The 16,767-nt window shown below is 46.9% G+C and overlaps 1 protein-coding gene across 2 annotated transcripts; it reads right to left on the bottom strand.

Annotated features, from left to right (window-relative positions):
• Nucleotides 1-3,193: 3,193 nt before the first annotated feature.
• On the bottom strand, nt 3,194-14,510 carry LOC136506061 (uncharacterized). Of its 2 annotated transcripts, none has more exons than XM_066501185.1 (14): nt 14,281-14,510; nt 13,719-13,818; nt 13,484-13,611; nt 13,119-13,299; nt 12,913-13,022; nt 8,075-8,158; nt 7,951-7,999; nt 7,765-7,856; nt 7,136-7,265; nt 6,910-6,986; nt 5,181-6,817; nt 4,507-4,923; nt 3,686-4,427; nt 3,194-3,578 (listed from the first exon to the last, which is right to left on the bottom strand). In XM_066501185.1, coding segments are annotated over exons 1-13 (3,546 nt in total). In that variant the 5' UTR covers nt 14,283-14,510; the 3' UTR covers nt 3,194-3,578; nt 3,686-3,888. The 2 variants fall into 2 exon arrangements, with proteins under 2 accessions (XP_066357282.1, XP_066357283.1); XM_066501186.1 differs by having other exon boundaries at nt 13,119-13,302; nt 14,281-14,501.
• Between the last annotated feature and the right edge of the window lie 2,257 nt (nt 14,511-16,767).

Here is a 16,767-nt window from a genome sequence, read left to right as displayed (position 1 = left end):
TCGTGCTGAGTCTGATAAGAGCAATGGAAGGTTGCGGATGATGAGCCAGTCATCGTCGGCGCCGCCTAGCTGACAAGCCAGACGGTAATCGGCGAGCCAGAGCTCGGGGTTGGTCTCACCGCTATACTTGGTGAGGTTGGCTGGCTGGCAAAACCGGGCTGGAAACTGAGCATTGCGGATGGCTCTACTGAAGACTCGAGGGCTAGGTGGTTCAGGAGAAGGACTGCGGTCCTCTCCACTGTCGTAGTGGCCACCCCGATGTGGATGATAGCCTCAGGCGAGCCCCTCGCTGTCGTGGCGTCGTCGTCGGCCGACCACCTCGTGGTCACCCTACGCCTCGCGTCGATTATCGAGGCGGTCGTGGACTGGGGGGACCCTACCGATTGCCGGCACCCGAACGGGTTTGGGACGAACCAAGGCCTCCCTATCCTACCGATGCGGTGCTGAGGGGAGGTCCGAGACGGCATCGCGCCACCGGGAGGCGGAACTCTCGGCCTGCTGCACCGCGGCGGTCTCGAAGAGATCCCGGAGCTCGCCGCAAACCCGCCGTCCTTCTGTGGTGGAGGGCTCGGGCATCGCGCGCACTAGCATTGCCGCAGCCGCGACATTCTGGCTAGCGCGATTGAAGATTGGGGGACGATCGTCCCCTTCGTCGTCGTTGATGCAGTGGTGTATGTCGCGAGCCCACCGCCAGGCTCCTCCGCCGTCACCGCGGCCTTGCTGCTCCTGCTCGAGAGTGCTTTGGAGCTGTTGCAGAAGGAGCCGATCTTGCTCGACCTTGGCCTGAAGCTCGCGGAGTTGTTCTAGGTCCGGGCGCCGGAATTGTTCGAGGGCAAAGTTCTCATTCCGTGCTGCGGGTGGGACAATGCGCGAAGGCATAGCATCGCCCATTCCCTGATGAAGCGGAGTGCGATTGTCTACCCCCTCATCCTCGTCGCCCATGCTTGGCATCCCAAGTACGACGTGGAAGCACTCACGAGTGGGATCGTAAGTACCTCCATCGTCAGAATCGGAGTAGCCAAAGCAATAGTCGCTTGCGGCCAAGAAGCGACGCATAGTTTCGTGGTCGCGGAGGTCGGAGAAATCCGCTCCGGCCCATGCCTCGTCCTCCTCCGAGGAGTCGGCGTGGGTGTGGGTCGACGCTGTGGTGTCGAAGTCAAGAACGAAGCGCTGGCGGCGCTCTGAGAGATCCACGTGAGCGGAAGCATAGGCGTAAGCATAAGATGCGGCGGCATTTCTCAACCCGAAGGGGTATGGAGATAGTGCCGTCGTCGGGCTCTGTTCTGCCAGAGTTAGCTCCTCAAGGATTGGTGGAGCGGAGCTTGATGTCGGGGCATCGCCAGGTGCCACCGGTGTTTTTCCCTTATCCATGCTCAGGCTAGACAGATCCCTAACCAGGGACCCTACGCCAACAGCTAGTCGTGGGGTGCCGGCGGAGAGCGGCGAGTCGCCCTGGGTTTGCGTGGCATCGGGATGATCTTGCTCACGTCGTGCCTGGCGAGCGTGGCGAGAATGGCCGCCCGAGCGCCGCCTGCGCCTGGGCTGCCGATGCGTGACGTCGTCATCGGCAGGCGGGGCTCGGGGTGTGAGAAGTACCATGTCGTACTCGTGCCCTAGAGACATAAACTCTAGGCTCCCAAACCACACCACCGTGTCGGGACGCAGCGGTCGTACGGGGTCTACCATCCGGAACCTGTTGGGATGATGAAGCTGACACGCAGATTCCCCTACCTGGCGCGCCAACTATCGGTGTTTTGGATCGGGGGGTCCTCAACCAACTAGTGAATTTATCCTACGTGTCCCCGATTCCAGATGGTGATGCAAAGAGACACAAGGTTTATACTGGTTCGGGCAATTCGAGCCCTACATCCAGTCTGGGAGATCGATCTTGTATTCCTTGCACCGAAATGCTTGTAGTAGGGGGTTACAAGCTAGGTGAGAGAGGGAGTTAGTCCCAGGTCTCGGCGAGGTGTGGTGTGGGCTGCTTGAGTCGTTGCTCTCAGGCGGCTGGGAAGTGTGTGTTACAGGGTCTTGTTCTTCATGAGTCTCTCCTTATAAATAGCCCAAGTCCTTTCCTTTTATAGTTTGAAGGGAGGACAAGGGTAGTACATATGCTTAACTATACGGTGTCGTACGAACAGAGGCGGCGTGTCCGAGCCCTGTGGCCTGTTTCTGTGGCGGCGTAATCATCGGAGTGGTCCGTCCTTGGAGCACTGGGACGGCGTGCTGGTCACATCCGCTCCTGTGCGTCATGGGAGCCCCAGGACTGCCTCGGAGCGGGTGCGGCGGTCAGCGTGCGAGTCGCTGTGGACTGACTGTGCGCGAGACCGAGGCTCGGTCGGTGCCGAGGCTGCACCGCAGTGGGGGGTCTCGACAGACACGAATCCCGAGATAGCCGAGACCCTAGTGCATAGTGCTGAGGCCCGGAGAGAGCGGTTGATCTGGTGTGCTGGTTCGGAGGCGGTGATGACCCGGGCCAGGCTGCCCATGTCGTGTTGTTTTCGAGGCGGGGATCGCGGGGCACAGTGTAGTGCAAGCACTGATCGTGGGCACAGCGTCAGAATATAGTGGCCGGTAATCCCCGCCATGCCCTGTCTCAGCTGGTATGGCGTTGATGCGACCTCACGTCCCGTTGGCCATTCCGCGGTGTCGAGCTGTCGTCCGACTGAGATTGCGGGAGTGGTTGACGCATTAATGGGACACGACGTGCTGTCGGGAAGATCGGTCGAGGCGGAGGCAACGGGCTATGGACAAGCCGGCCTCGAGCGATACGGAGAATGAGGCCTCGCGCGAGACGGAGATTAGGCTCCTTGCCGAGGCCTTCCGTAAGAGGCCTCGCGCGAGGCGAAAATTGCGTCAGGACGCCGAGACCTCCCGTGAGAGGCCTGAGACGATGCGGAGAGCCAGGTGGGCTCGGATAGGACTGGTTATGAGCCCATGACTTACCCTCTAACTTTGCCGTTGATGGAATTTTAGTGCCTCTTTTAGTGTACGCTCGGAATACCCCGTTTTATGGTACCCGACAGGAACAAAAGTAAAGTTTTGGCAGGCAAATCAAATAAGGAAACGAAGTTTTGGGAGGCAGAAAACAGTGTCTGTTTTGAATAAATAAAGGTTAAGGGACTTTTTGTTCAAAAAAGAATACTAAGTAATGCTAAGCAAAGAAACCAATGCAGTATCATACATTGCCGTGGGTAACACTGGTTGAATATGACTTTCTTGTTGACCTTCACCTCAAATTTCCTTTAATTAATATATCACTCAGCTCCCTACGCAAAACGCATGTACTCGCCACAGGCAGCCAACAACAGCAGGGAGCAAGAGCAACCACCACTAGTTAATACAGACACCGAACACCAGGTTACTACACAAACCGACGGATATCACCATGTACAGACACAAGAAAACAAACTGTCATCAAGACAAGCCACCTTAGCTGCTTCTTAATCTCTTTCCCTCACAAGTCAAACCACACCACATTATAGACATCTCTATCTATTTCAACTTCAGCTGCTTTGTTCTTCTCGGCGCATCTTTCTTTTCATTCAAGCTTCACAAAATCATAGAAGAGAATGAACCTGATCAACAAATAAACCAAATGGAAGGTCAGTTTTCTAACTTGTTTGAGCACCAATACATAGTACGCTAGTTTCACTAACAAGAAACTAATCAATGGCATGCAAACCTGGTAATTTCAAAGGACTGGACCAAAGCTCAGGTTCATGTTGGTCAATTCCAATACAACAATAAATACTCGTGTACCAGCTCATAAGCACAACACCACTATCCACCTCAGGCATTTGTTGTCCAACCGGTTACTTCCAGAAATCGACAAGCGCCCCAAGTTTGAACATGTCAGCTCAAAGTCACGCATTACCCAAGAGACAATCACATTCCAAAGGATCTGTTATAGATATCATTTGAACCCAGCCTGTGCAGCTTGTTCACGTCACTTGGATATAACATCCTCGACATGTCTGACATTGTGGTGTTATTCCCTTGTCTTGAATCACTCCACCCATCCCAGTGACCACTTGTAAGCTGCGAGTTTCTGGGTTGTTGCGGAATCTGCGCATAAGGGGATATAGGACCATGGTTCTGAGCTAAAAATCTGGATGCCAGGTAATTATCATTCATATGGTTCAAGCCATCCTGCATAGGGTCTGTGAATCTCAGGTTTTGATGAGACTGCACATTTGGCTGTATATGCAACTGAAACCTTGAATCACTACTTGCTGGTTGCAACTGTGCTTGAAAAGCAGGAGTATTTTTCATCTCCAGCCCTGAATCGCCAATTCCAGGCATCAGCCCTTTGCCCACAGCTAATATAGCAGGATCGTCAAACTCCATATCACTTGCATGCCTTCCAAACTGAGATTGGTAATGATTACTGTTGCCACCCAAAACAGTATCCCGGAGAAGATTGTCTGTGAAGAACCGCAAAAGGCATGAGAAATCAAACTAGTTATAGGAAAATAAGCAAAAATACTGAGACAGGAAACAAACCTTGGTATGTTGAGCCATATGATTGATTAGACCCATCCTGTGATGAAAATCCAGAAGAAAATGCAGAAGGAAATCTAGAAGGGGGATTAGGGCCATCCTGTGATGGAAGTCCAGAAGAAAATGCAGGAGGAAACCTAGAAGAGGTATTAGGTCCATCCTGAGATGAAAATCCAGAAGAAAATGGAGAAGGCAGTCTAGTAGGGGGCTTAGACACTTCCTGAGCTGACATTCCAGAAGAAAATGCAGAAGGGAATCTAGGAAGAGGGATAGACCCATCATGAGACGAAATTCCAGAAGGAAACCCAGGAGTGGGGTTCAAACTATCCTGGGATGGAAATGCAGAAGAAAATCCAGGAGGGGGGACTCTTGCTGGTGCTGAAAATCCTGGGGGGGCAGATATTTTAGATCTCGATGTACCTGAGAAAGCAAATTCTTCGTAAGCACATAAACTTATCACTGGTAAACATGAAAATCACATAATAAGCACCAACAGATCAACAATCTATTTGCATGAGTCAGAATATCTTTACCAATACTGAATGAAAAATAAGTGCAGCACACAGAAATAAGTTCATTCAATTACAGTACCTATCATTCTTTTTTTTTGTGCGATTTACAGTACCTATCATTCTGCTCAGTCAGGCAAAATAGTGAAAAGGTATTATAGTACTCACCAGCAGTTGCCATGTCTAATACACCAAGAGAGTTGCTATTGGAAAAATCATTTTCTAGATATTGGAATGCAAGGCCATTCTGGTAAATATTTCCTCCAGAATTCTGGGGCAGCAAACTCAAATTCTGCTCAGTACCAGTACCACAGTTTCTGAGAGATGAATCTAACAAGTTTCCTTGGTTATCCTGTCTAGCAAATGAAAATCTGGACTCTTTGCTCCCAGTTCCTGATTTCCATGAAGGCGCAGTGAAATGGACATCATTATTTTCAGATTCCCTAAGCATCCTAACAAAATTGTTAGCAGTCGAATATGAATCATCCCACGGATTAAACTCTGACGACAACATATCAGAAATTATTCTGCTCTCATCCTTATTTACGCTTATGGTCTTGTCAAAACTTCCTATACTATCTGAACCCATTGCTCTATGCTGATGACTTCCTATTCCAGGATGTCCAGAAACATTACCATGTGTATATACAGTCCCTAGCCCATCTTGACCTCCATTTGGCAAGACATAAGTGTTATTTATTGAAGAAAACCCCGTCTGTGAAGAAGCTCTAGTGCCAATCGTCAATGCAGGGTTACTTTCTGTATCATTCCACAATGAATTATCCAATGTACTAGGAAATTGGGCAAATGACGAATATGATGGTTGCTTTGAACCATCCAGTAGTATACTATGAAGTTTGTCAGTGAGCATTGTAGAATCTACTATATCATTTAAAGGAGTCACACTACAATTTTGCAGCTCTGAACTCCAATCAAGACGCTTATCAGAACTATATTGACAAGAAAGAATAGTATCCTTATTTTCTGAAGGTAAGAAGAGCTCATCAAGATTGAGATGAGATTGGTCTTTGTCAAAATTCTGATCCATGGGCACATCAAGAGATGTGCATGGCATTACATCTGATTGCTGATTTCCTGCCATACTCTGAATATCATTGTTGCCACCTAATTTTACTGAAGATATCTGAGCAGATAGCTTCTCCATGTCAGTGTTCCTGGATCCAATATCCTCCAATATTTTCTGCCCAGCAGCATGACTAGATTGGCAGTCTACAGCATTTGATGTAAGGCTTTTAGGAGTAATATTGGTAAGTGAGTGGTCACCATCACTCGTACTTGCATCTGATTTAGATATTGCTAGACTTGATACAAAAGCTGAAGGACTTTTGCTGGTAATGTTGTTCATTGTTATGTCTTTCTTAGATAAAACCAGTGGCTTAGATGCTGGATGGGTTAGCTCGCCATTTTCATTTGCAACTTGATTTTCATCGCTTCCTTTTGACATCCCATCTGATACTACAATGTCATCGTCATTCCAAGCTGAAGGTATTGTCGAGAAATCTATGTCCAGTGATGACTCCAGTGATGATAGAGCTTGTGTTTCCTTTGAAATACCAGGCTTATACGGCTGCAAGGTTTTAGACTCTTTTTCTGACACTTGCTGTCCTTCAGACATTTTTGTTGCTGTACTTGTATCATCATTCCACGAAGAGGGTGTTCTTGTACTGGAAATTACTGAAGAACTTGACAATGGATTACTCTGTGATTCTGATTTAGGTTTTGCATGAGATTGTGATGATGTCGCCCCAGTAGCTGTTGCCCTGGCATTCAAATCACGCTGCCCCCTGCACATAAAAAAGGAAAAAAAATCAGTAACACAGTCCTCAGCTTCAATGCATAGCAAAAAGGTAGCAGAAGACTTTTAGAGATACCATACCATGAGGCAGCTGGTGGAAGTGTGGACCTCCCAGAACTACTGTTTGGAGGTGAAAGTCTGGGCTGGTTGGTGGCATTCTGAACAGATGGTGGCCAGTTAATGGAGTATGTAAGCCAAAACATGATGAAAATATCAGCAATTAAACCTAGACTAGAAAAGCAGCATTAAGTTTAAAAAAATGGCATGTCTTCCAATGCACTTTGAATTTTCAGCATAGAGAACATACAAGTGTTCCATTCTTGAATGTATGCTTGGCTGAAACCACCGCACTGTAAGAGAAATCATCTCCTGGAGGGGGCAACACAGTGCCTGTACGTCTTTGTGAAACACTAGATGCCATCTGGGGGACTCTAGTCCTGACAGGAATGTAGAAGAGTGAATGAAAAGTAGCAATTGAAACTATCAAAATTGTTTTAGCACAAAGTTCATCAAAGCAGTACTTTATAATATAATAAAACATCCACATTGAAGCACGCATACTTTTTTCTAAATCCACTTACAAAGGACACCAACAGCTTATACATAATAAAATTTTGCATAGGGATGAGTTCATCAAAGCAACACTTAATATAATACGCATCCACATTGAAGAAGACATGTTTTTGTAAATAAACCCTCAGACAACAACAGCTTATACATAGTAAGACCTTGTTTGTATGGCTTCAAGGGATTAACTATTATATCCAGAAGTGGAAAATAAATGGTGTTTTCAAAAAGGCAATGTGAGTACAAGTAGTTTAGACAGAGAAGGAAAGTGATAGCCAGGACTAACACATGACTTAGGGCTAAAATGAATAAGGAAGCAGAACAAGAAACAAAGGTTCCACAACATAAGTTAAAATAGCTCAGTACTACCTCGTATATGCTGAGATGATCTCATCTTTAGTAAAACTATCCTCCTGACTGCCTACATCATGCAAATAGAGACAATCTGGATTCCCACATGTCTGAGAAAAGACAAGAAACATTCAGGATAAGTGAATTGGGTAGTAGAGTAAGTACTAAGTAAATGAAGATATCAGAACGAAGTAACATTTGTACCATGTTTCGCAGCCATGCATGGCAATACTTCGTAGTACCAAAGCATGCCCTGCAACAGTCAATAACCATTTGAGTTACTATGTTGTGCAAAACTTAAAGAAGAGAACAAAGTATAGAAACTCACCTTAACACTTTCCCTTCCAAGACAAAATTGTGTACAGCTTGAATACACCGGATGGCCTCTTCTTCTTTGGCATAAGTAATATACCTGTACACATTTGACAAGAATCCAACATTGCTTAAGCAAGAGCAGAAATTCTGTATCTAACTCTTACACAAACAGAACACTCCCTACCGCCACAAATAAGACGTCCACAGTCATTAACGTGTACCTTTGACTGCTAGTTTCCATTGCTTGCAATAGTTACAAAGTACAGAAATATCATAACATTATGCAACTACTATTCGAGACAGATATAACTCCGCCTATGGTGGGGCGCCTTTGGTGTCCCAGCATAGCAGGTCCCAAGCCCTGGTAAAGGAGGAGGGTTGTGTTAGGCGTGGCGAGCCAATGTAAAAACCTAGCCACTTAAATGGAGATGAAACCCGAAAGAAAATCGTTGGGGCGTAACCCTCTTAGCGACGCGCCATATCGGAACCCGGGTATGGTGTTAAATGGGCAAGGGCCGGGTCGTCACCCCCGTGACGCGCCGTGTCGTGATCTGGGCATGGTGTCAAGTAACCAAGGATCGGGTCGTCGCTTCCTTAGTGGCGCGCTACATCGGCGCCCGGGTGTAGTGAAAAATGAGCAAGGGTCTTTGCATCAGAGTCGACGGGTGCGAAGGGTAAGGAAGCTAGTCGAACCAACTAGGATCCGTTTAGGTAGTTGGAATGTAGGGTCACTTACAGGTAAGTTAAGAGAATTAGTTGATACCGCGACTAGGAGGCGTGTAAATATATTATGCGTTCAAGAGACTAAATGGAAGGGTCAGAAGGCGAATGAGGTGGACAATACAGGTTTCAAGCTTTGGTACACAGGGACAGTTGCGAATAGAAATGGAGTAGGAGTTTTGATTGATAAGAGCCTCAAGAATGGTGTGGTGGGAGTGAGAAGGCAAGGAGATAGGATTATCTTAGTCAAGCTTGTCGTTGGTGATATGGTCTTGAACGTAATTAGTGCGTATGCCCCCCAAGTAGGCCTCGACGAGAGTGCTAAGAGACAGTTCTGGGAAGACTTAGATGGTCTGGTTAGAGCTATACCTAGTAGTGAGAAGCTTTTTATAGGAGGAGATCTTAATGGGCATGTAGGTACTACAAGCGCAGGTTTCGAGGCAGTTCATGGAGGTTTTGGGTATGGTAGTAGGAATCGGGAGGGGGAGGAAGTTCTGGACTTCGCGGTAGCTTTTGACTTGATGATAGCCAACACTTTCTTTAGAAAGAGAGAATTTCATCTAGTGACCTTCAGTAGCGGACAACACTGTAGCCAGATTGACTTTGTCCTCGCAAGAAGAAAGGACAAACGAGCATGCTTAGATTGCAAGGTGATACCAGGGGAGTGTGTTGTTTCTCAACATAAGCTTTTGGTGGCAGATTTTCGTTTTCAGGTGCATGCCCGTAGGGATAAACAAGCTAAGATTGAAAGAACAAAGTGGTGGAAACTGAAAGGGGAGACGTCAGAGGTATTTAGGGAAAGGGTTATCAAAGAGGGCTCTTGGAAGGAAGAAGACGACATAAACAATATGTGGGACAAGATGGCAACCAACATTCGGAAGGTAGCCTCAGAGGTGTGTGGAGTAACCAAAGGAAGGGGACGCGAGGCTAAAGATACTTGGTGGTGGAACGAGGAAGTCCAAAGGGCTATTAAGGAGAAGAAAGAATGCTATAGACGCTTGTACCATGACAGGAGTGTGGACAACATAGAGAAGTACAAGGTGGCAAAGAAGACTGCAAAGCGAGCTGTAAGTGTGGCAAAGGGTAGAGCGTACGAGGATCTTTACCAACATTTGAGTACGAAGGAAGGAGAGAAGGACATTTATAGGATGGCTAGGGTTCGTGAGAGAAAGACACGGGACTTCAACCAAGTTAAGTGCATTAAGGATGAAAGAGAGCATCTCTTGGTAAAGGAGGATGAGATCCGACATCGATGGCAAGAGTATTTTGACAAATTGTTCAATGGTGAGAATATGGACACAACCTTTCAGTTGGATGACTCTTTTGATGACACCAATAGGCGCTTTGTGCGGAGAATCCAAGAATCTGAGGTCAGAGAGGCGTTGAAAAGGATGAAAGGAGGTAAGGCGATGGGACCGGATGGTATCCCAATCGAGGTGTGGAGATGCCTCGGGGACATAGCTGTAGTATGGTTAACCAAGCTGTTCAACCATATTTTTCGATCGAACAAGATGCCTGATGAGTGGAGGAGAAGTATATTGGTACCGATCTACAAGAATAAAGGAGATATTCAAAGTTGTACAAATTACCGGGGAATTAAGTTAATGAGCCATACTATGAAGCTATGGGAGAGAGTTATCGAGCATCGCTTAAGAGCAATAACGCGGGTCTCTATGAACCAATTTGGTTTCATGCCCGGAAGGTCAACCATGGAAGCCATTTTCTTAATAAGACAAGTTATGGAGCGGTATAGGGAGAAGAAGAAGGACCTACATATGGTTTTTATTGACTTGGAGAAGGCTTATGATAAAATACCAAGGAATGTTATGTGGTGGGCTTTGGACAAACATAAAGTCCCAACGAAGTACGTCGGGCTCATTAAGGACATGTACAGCAATGTTGTGACTAGAGTTCGAACAAGCGATGGAGATACGGATGACTTCCCGATTAAGATAGGACTACATCAAGGGTCAGCTTTGAGCCCTTATTTGTTTGCTTTAGTGATGGATGAGGTCACAAGGGACATACAAGGGGACATCCCTTGGTGTATGCTTTTCGCGGACGATGTAGTGCTAGTTGATGAAAGCCGGACAGGAGTGAATCAGAAACTGGAGTTATGGCGGGAGACCTTGGAGTCCAAAGGTTTTAGACTTAGTAGAACTAAAACTGAGTATATGAGATGTGACTTCGGCACTACTACTCGGGAGGAGGAAGATGTTAGTTTGGAAGGTCAAGTAGTGCCTAGAAAGGATACCTTTCGATATTTAGGATCAATGCTACAGAGGGACGGGGATATTGATGAAGATGTTAGCCATAGAATCAAAGCAGGGTGGATGAAGTGGCGGCAAGCGTCTGGTGTCCTATGTGACAAAAGGGTACCACAGAAGCTAAAAGGCAAGTTTTATAGGACGGCGATTAGACCTGCTATGTTGTATGGTGCAGAATGTTGGCCTACGAAAAGACGACATATTCAACAGCTAAGTGTCGCGGAAATGCGTATGTTGCGTTGGATTTGCGGTCATACAAGAAGGGATCGAGTTCGGAACGATGATATACGTGAGAGATTAGGGGTAGCACCAATTGAAGAAAAGCTTGTCCAACACCGGTTGAGATGGTTTGGACATGTGCAACGGAGACCTCCAGATGCACCGGTGCGTAGTGGAATCCTAAGTCAGGATAGTAACGTGAAGAGAGGCCGAGGAAGACCGAAGTTGACTTGGGTAGAGGCAATAAAAGGAGACTTGAAAGGATGGAATATACCCAAAGACTTAGCCTTAGATAGGAGTGCTTGGAAGACAGCTATTCACGTGCCTGAACCTTGATTGCTTCTGTTGGGTTTCGACTCTAGCCTACCCCAACTTGTTTGGGACTTAAAGGCTTTGTTGTTGTTGTTGTTGTTGTTGTATTCGAGACAGATATGCTCATATCATTTTCACATATTCAATCTAACTATGTCAAGAGGTGTTGATGATCAATGTTTAAATACTTAGACTGCACACAGCGCAAAAGGTCACTTATCTGTGACTCGAGGGAATAACATGTTGCGACAACATGCAAATAACACCAATGGTTCTTAAACAGTTTAGGGCCATGATTACTAGGTCCTCAACAAATCAGTAGGTAGCATAATCTCTTCAGGGAAAAACTAACTGGTTTATGTAACAGCATGTACATATAAGGATAGCTAAACCAAGGAGTAACAACAACATATCAACACGTGCAAGAATTATGTAAAGAAAATAAAGATGAGGAACAGTGTGTGTTCTAGAAGACTAGAACTCTAATTTCACATGTTCTTTAACAAAGAGACCATCAAATACAATCCATATTAGACGTGTTGCAAGCATGCAAATTTTAATATACACAGCAATTTCTACACTAGAAAAAAAAGGCACCCTAACTCCATTTTGGTTAATGCCTTAATGATAACCCCTAACTCAGTTCTGTTTAATTATAAACAATGCATGTTTCTGGCATAACACAGTTTCCCTTTTTTTTTAAGGCAGGCATAACACAGTTTCAGAATACATCCAGACACTTTCTTGGTATTTCCAAGAGAAATCACCCAGAAACTAAAGAACATGTCCCAGGAGAACAATATAAAGTACTCAAACTAAGAAAATTAGGCATTTCATTAAGAGATGAATTTCATCTATATCTGCAAATGCAGATTTGGGTTCTGAGCTTAGCCCAGAAACAGATACCTTGCATCTATCTGATTCTTTGAATTTCACACCAATAATACAATACATATCCTAATGTTGGCAATGAGGATACAAATGTTACTTTGAAGTGGTTATGCAAATCAACAAATCACACTGCTAAATAGTTCAGATTAAACTTAAATGACTGAGCTACTTGCAAGGATATGGACATAATATCACATCTTCACCAAGTTCACTAGAAAACCACATAATAACAAGATTGAAGTCTGAATTTACTTTCTTATAATACCAACGGTCCAGTATTACAAGGAACTATTAGAAACTTGAAATATACGATTGCATAGAAAGTGGATAATTATTTGATAAGCCATTAGGCTAATTGACCAGTACTGAAAGTAGAAATCTAACTGCATATTTAAGTATGAATAGATCATGCATGTGCAGCGTACAGTTCAGAGAGACATACACACTAATATTGCTGTTTGCTGATGCCTGAGAGGGAGGCCCAGTCGGACGGGAAACTGAAACCTTCAAAACTTTCCCATATTGACCAAAGTATTCCCTGCGCTCAAGTACCTAAACAAGAAATAGTAGTAGAGTTGGCATTAGAAGTAAAATTTAAACATAATAACATATCACACACAACTTGGACAAATCTGGATGTGAACTCACGCTCTCGTTGCATAAATGCGCAGGTAGCCCAATTATGTACACCAGATTTCTCTGGATGACCCTGACACTAGCCAGATGCTTCTTAGATTCTACGGTTGACATTGCTGTTGTTGGTGCTGCTGCCTTTGGCTTAACCTTTTGGGTCTTGTGCTTCTTCTCTGCATTTTTCTCTGCCACTGTCCTGCTTCCATCATCAATGTAAAGGTAAGTTTGAGATACCTAGTGGCAAGGTCAACTTTCACAGATGGCTCTACCTATTCCTATTTAACATGATATATAAAAGGGTAATCAATCGCAAATGTTGTAGTCAGTCTTCTGAAGTACAACAGAAATTGATTGGTAGCAAGAGAAGCATTGCGACGGACCTGTCACAAGTGGCAGCCATCTTGACGATCCTGTCCTTGTCATAGCGTGTGCGGCATGCAGGGCAGCGGCCCTCTGTTTCCTCCTTCTCAGCCATGTCTATGATGTGGTGCCAGCACCAAACACAAATCTGCAGAGTTAAGTGGCAGTTATTATTAGATGATGGCGCACAGCGCAGGCAAGGCAGGCTGCAATCTGATCGATATGATAGGATAGGAGGAGGATCGGTAGACATACATTGTAGCCGCATTTGCATGCCTTCAGCTGCTGGTCAGTGATGTCCATCTCCTCGGCACAGAGCGGGCAGGTGCTGTCGCCATCGTCGCTCATGGTCGTCCTGGTGGATTGGAAGTCAGCCAGCATGAGGAGAAACGACCACCCAAGTAGTATGCACGCGGAAGAATAACAAGACGGCCAGACTCAAACAGACAAGACATCAACCAATCAATCCTTAAGGTACAGTATCAGCAACTTGAGATCCCAAATATTTGTGCACATCACAGGATAAACTGATACATGAGAGACTGAATGAAGTGTACAAGACACAGAGGGCATCGAACCTTGCCCGATTCTAACAAATCAGCAATCCAACTTTAAATCTATCGGCAGAAACATATGACAGTCCTAAATTCCAGCGGATTGCTCTGCTACGGGGATACACGCACGGACTAATAATAATTATAATATTAACAACAGCAATAATTACAGAAGAAGAAGGCAGGGAGGCGAAATTCCCATGAGATTGTAGTGAATCGAGCCGAAAAGATGCAGTGGAGTAGCGGGAAGGAGAGGAACTCACATTGGAGGGCGGGTCGGGGGCCTCCGATTGCGCGATTCGCGGGAGCGGCAGGGAACCCTAGAGGGAGAGGGAGGAGTGGGCGGTTGAGGCGGCGGCGGCGGCGGGATCAAGCAGGAGGGCAAGCGGGGGGGAGGGGATTCAAGGTCGGATGGCTGGACTCCGTCTTGTTCCTTGTGGTTGGGGGTGCGCGGGCGCTGTGGACACGGAGGAGGGGGGCAATGCGGTGTGCCTACTGCCTACGAAGAAGAGAAGGGAGGGAGGGCTGCGCCTGCGTGGTGGGGATTCTCTGTGGCCTTCCTTGTGCTGTGACCGCCACTCTCTTCTAGTACATGCATAACCCATGTAATAATTGATTTTGCGTTGATGATGAAGAGTGATTCAAACATATCTCTCTATATTATTGATCTCATCTCAATCTCAAGCTCGACCTATGATATTAAAAAAAAACGAAGCGTTTTTTTCCAACTCAGCTTTTTTTATTTCACAAAAGTGTTTTTTTTTTTACTTTTCAAAAAAACTACCATCGCACCCTCTGTATCTTATACATATATGACCCAGATTCATGGCCCTCACACTCTTCGCTTTTTACTGTTGCTATTTTCAAAGTGGCAGTCATGTTCTTTTACTATAGCCAAGCCACCTTGAGTTTCTCTGGTGCCGATGTGTCATAAAAAACAAACCTAAAATAGGCTAGTATCTACCATATTTTGTTGTAAATTTTATGTCTTTTATTGTCCCGTAAAGCCACGTTTAGTAATTTGGGATTGGGTTCGCTTTTAACATATTGGACGACTATACACATCTTGGAGGAAGATGATAGTTGAGTGGGAGTCCTCTTGTTGTAAACTGATAGAGGGGAGTCGCGTTAGCGTCATGTATTTGGCAAATTGAGGTGTTGAACTCGCAAAGCTATGTGGTAAGAGGGTCAAGTTCGGTGAAGGCGGCGTTCGGTGTTAGGTTTAGTCCTAAATCGATAATTAAAGGTCGATGAGCACAACATATAAGACGGGGGCAACCCTCACCTATCTCCTAGAAGAAGAAGTTGAGGGTGACCGTGGTCAGTAAAGGATTTAATCATCTATCGAGAGGGTGGATTTTCGTTTAACATCGCAGATACAATGTGCCATGAGAGCTCCCCGGAAGAACCGGGGTTCCACGGAGATGGAGAGGGTGGATTTTGTGAAGATAACTTGGAAGATGAGAGAAAGGACAGAGGAAAGACCATAACTAGGCTGGCCCAACAGGCAATATGCCATGAGAGCTCCCTGGAAGAACTTAGGTTCCATGGCAATGGAGAGAGTGGATTTTGTGAAGATAACTTGGAAGATGAGAGAAAGGATAGAGAAAAGACCATAATTGGGCTGGCCCACCAGGCCAGGGCGGGCCTCAATATCGAAGAGTTGCTAACCCAATTCATACACGCCAGCCTCATCTCCTCGGACACAAGTATAGATGGGCAACGGGGCGGCCTGTCCTGGCCCGGCGTGCCACTGGGCCATGCCACCTGGGCTTCGTGCCTGGCCGACGGCCCAAGCATGACATGTTGGGCCCTTTCCCGTGGCAGGATGACCTAGACAGCACTGCCTTTTTAGCAGGCCGGGCCACCTCGAGGCCCACCAAATGAGAACATAGAGGAGGGGAAGGCGAGGCCTGGAGGTGGTGGCGGCCGCCGATGAGCTCACCCCCGGGAGGATGCGGCGGAGGAGGGGAGGGCGCTCCGGCTTCGTGGAGGATGCGAAGTAGCTAGCGGTTCCGTCGTGGTCTAGGCGAATCCGTGGAGGACGCACTGGCTCTCCTTTAGCTCGGTGGAGGGCTACGCGCTCAAAGCTTGAGGGTTGGGGCTAGGGCGGCGGCGCTCCAAATCTCCGGCCCAAGCCTTCGTCGCGGAGGAGGCGCTGGAGCCGCTTGAGCCAACGGCGCGCCCATGTCCGGCATCCGCAGCCAGGCACGGAGGAGGTGGTGGTCTAGCGGCGTCGGGAGAGAGGGGCATGAGCGCATCGCTGTCTGCCTGTCTCGCGCGGCTCACATTGCAAGTGAGAGAGTTTTGCGCGAGGAGGGGTGGACTGGTGAAAAGAAGTTAGGGTTATGGGGAAGGAGGCTAGTAGACTCTTAGTAGGCTAGGATGGTCACCGGGCCTCTCACCAAATTGTGGGCCATGTCGGGCCAGCCCACGTGCCTGGGGTGTGGCCCAGGCACGACCCTGTGTACCGGGCCATGCTAGCTCGGGCCTGCTCGCCATTGGGCTGGGTCGTGCTCGTGCCGGGCAAAAAATGCATGCTGGCCCAACTGGCCAGGGCGGGCCTCAATATCGACGAGTTGTTTGCCCAATTCATACACACCGGCCTCAACTCCTCGGACGCAAACGCAAAGCTTCCTGGTCCGCACCCTCCCCCTCCCATCGATGGATGGAGCATTATTAGGAAAGAGAGATCGAAGAGGGAGCCTAGGATGGGTTAGCTAGAGCACAAACCATGACCAAACGTGAGT

This window comes from Miscanthus floridulus, chromosome 14 (genome assembly GCF_019320115.1).
Source record: "Miscanthus floridulus cultivar M001 chromosome 14, ASM1932011v1, whole genome shotgun sequence".
NCBI lineage: Eukaryota > Viridiplantae > Streptophyta > Magnoliopsida > Poales > Poaceae > Miscanthus > Miscanthus floridulus.
Note: the sequence above shows the minus strand (reverse complement) of the source record. Positions and strands in the feature narration are given on the sequence as shown.

Excerpts from the sequence above, each read along its gene's own strand:
- LOC136506061 (XM_066501186.1), bottom strand. Across the intron at positions 13,023-13,118 it reads CGCATTTATGCAACGAGAGC|GTACTTGAGCGCAGGGAATA; the intron begins GTGAGTTCACAT and ends TTTCTTGTTTAG. Across the intron at positions 8,159-12,912 it reads GCAAACAGCAATATTAGTGT|GTATATTACTTATGCCAAAG; the intron begins GTATGTCTCTCT and ends AAATGTGTACAG.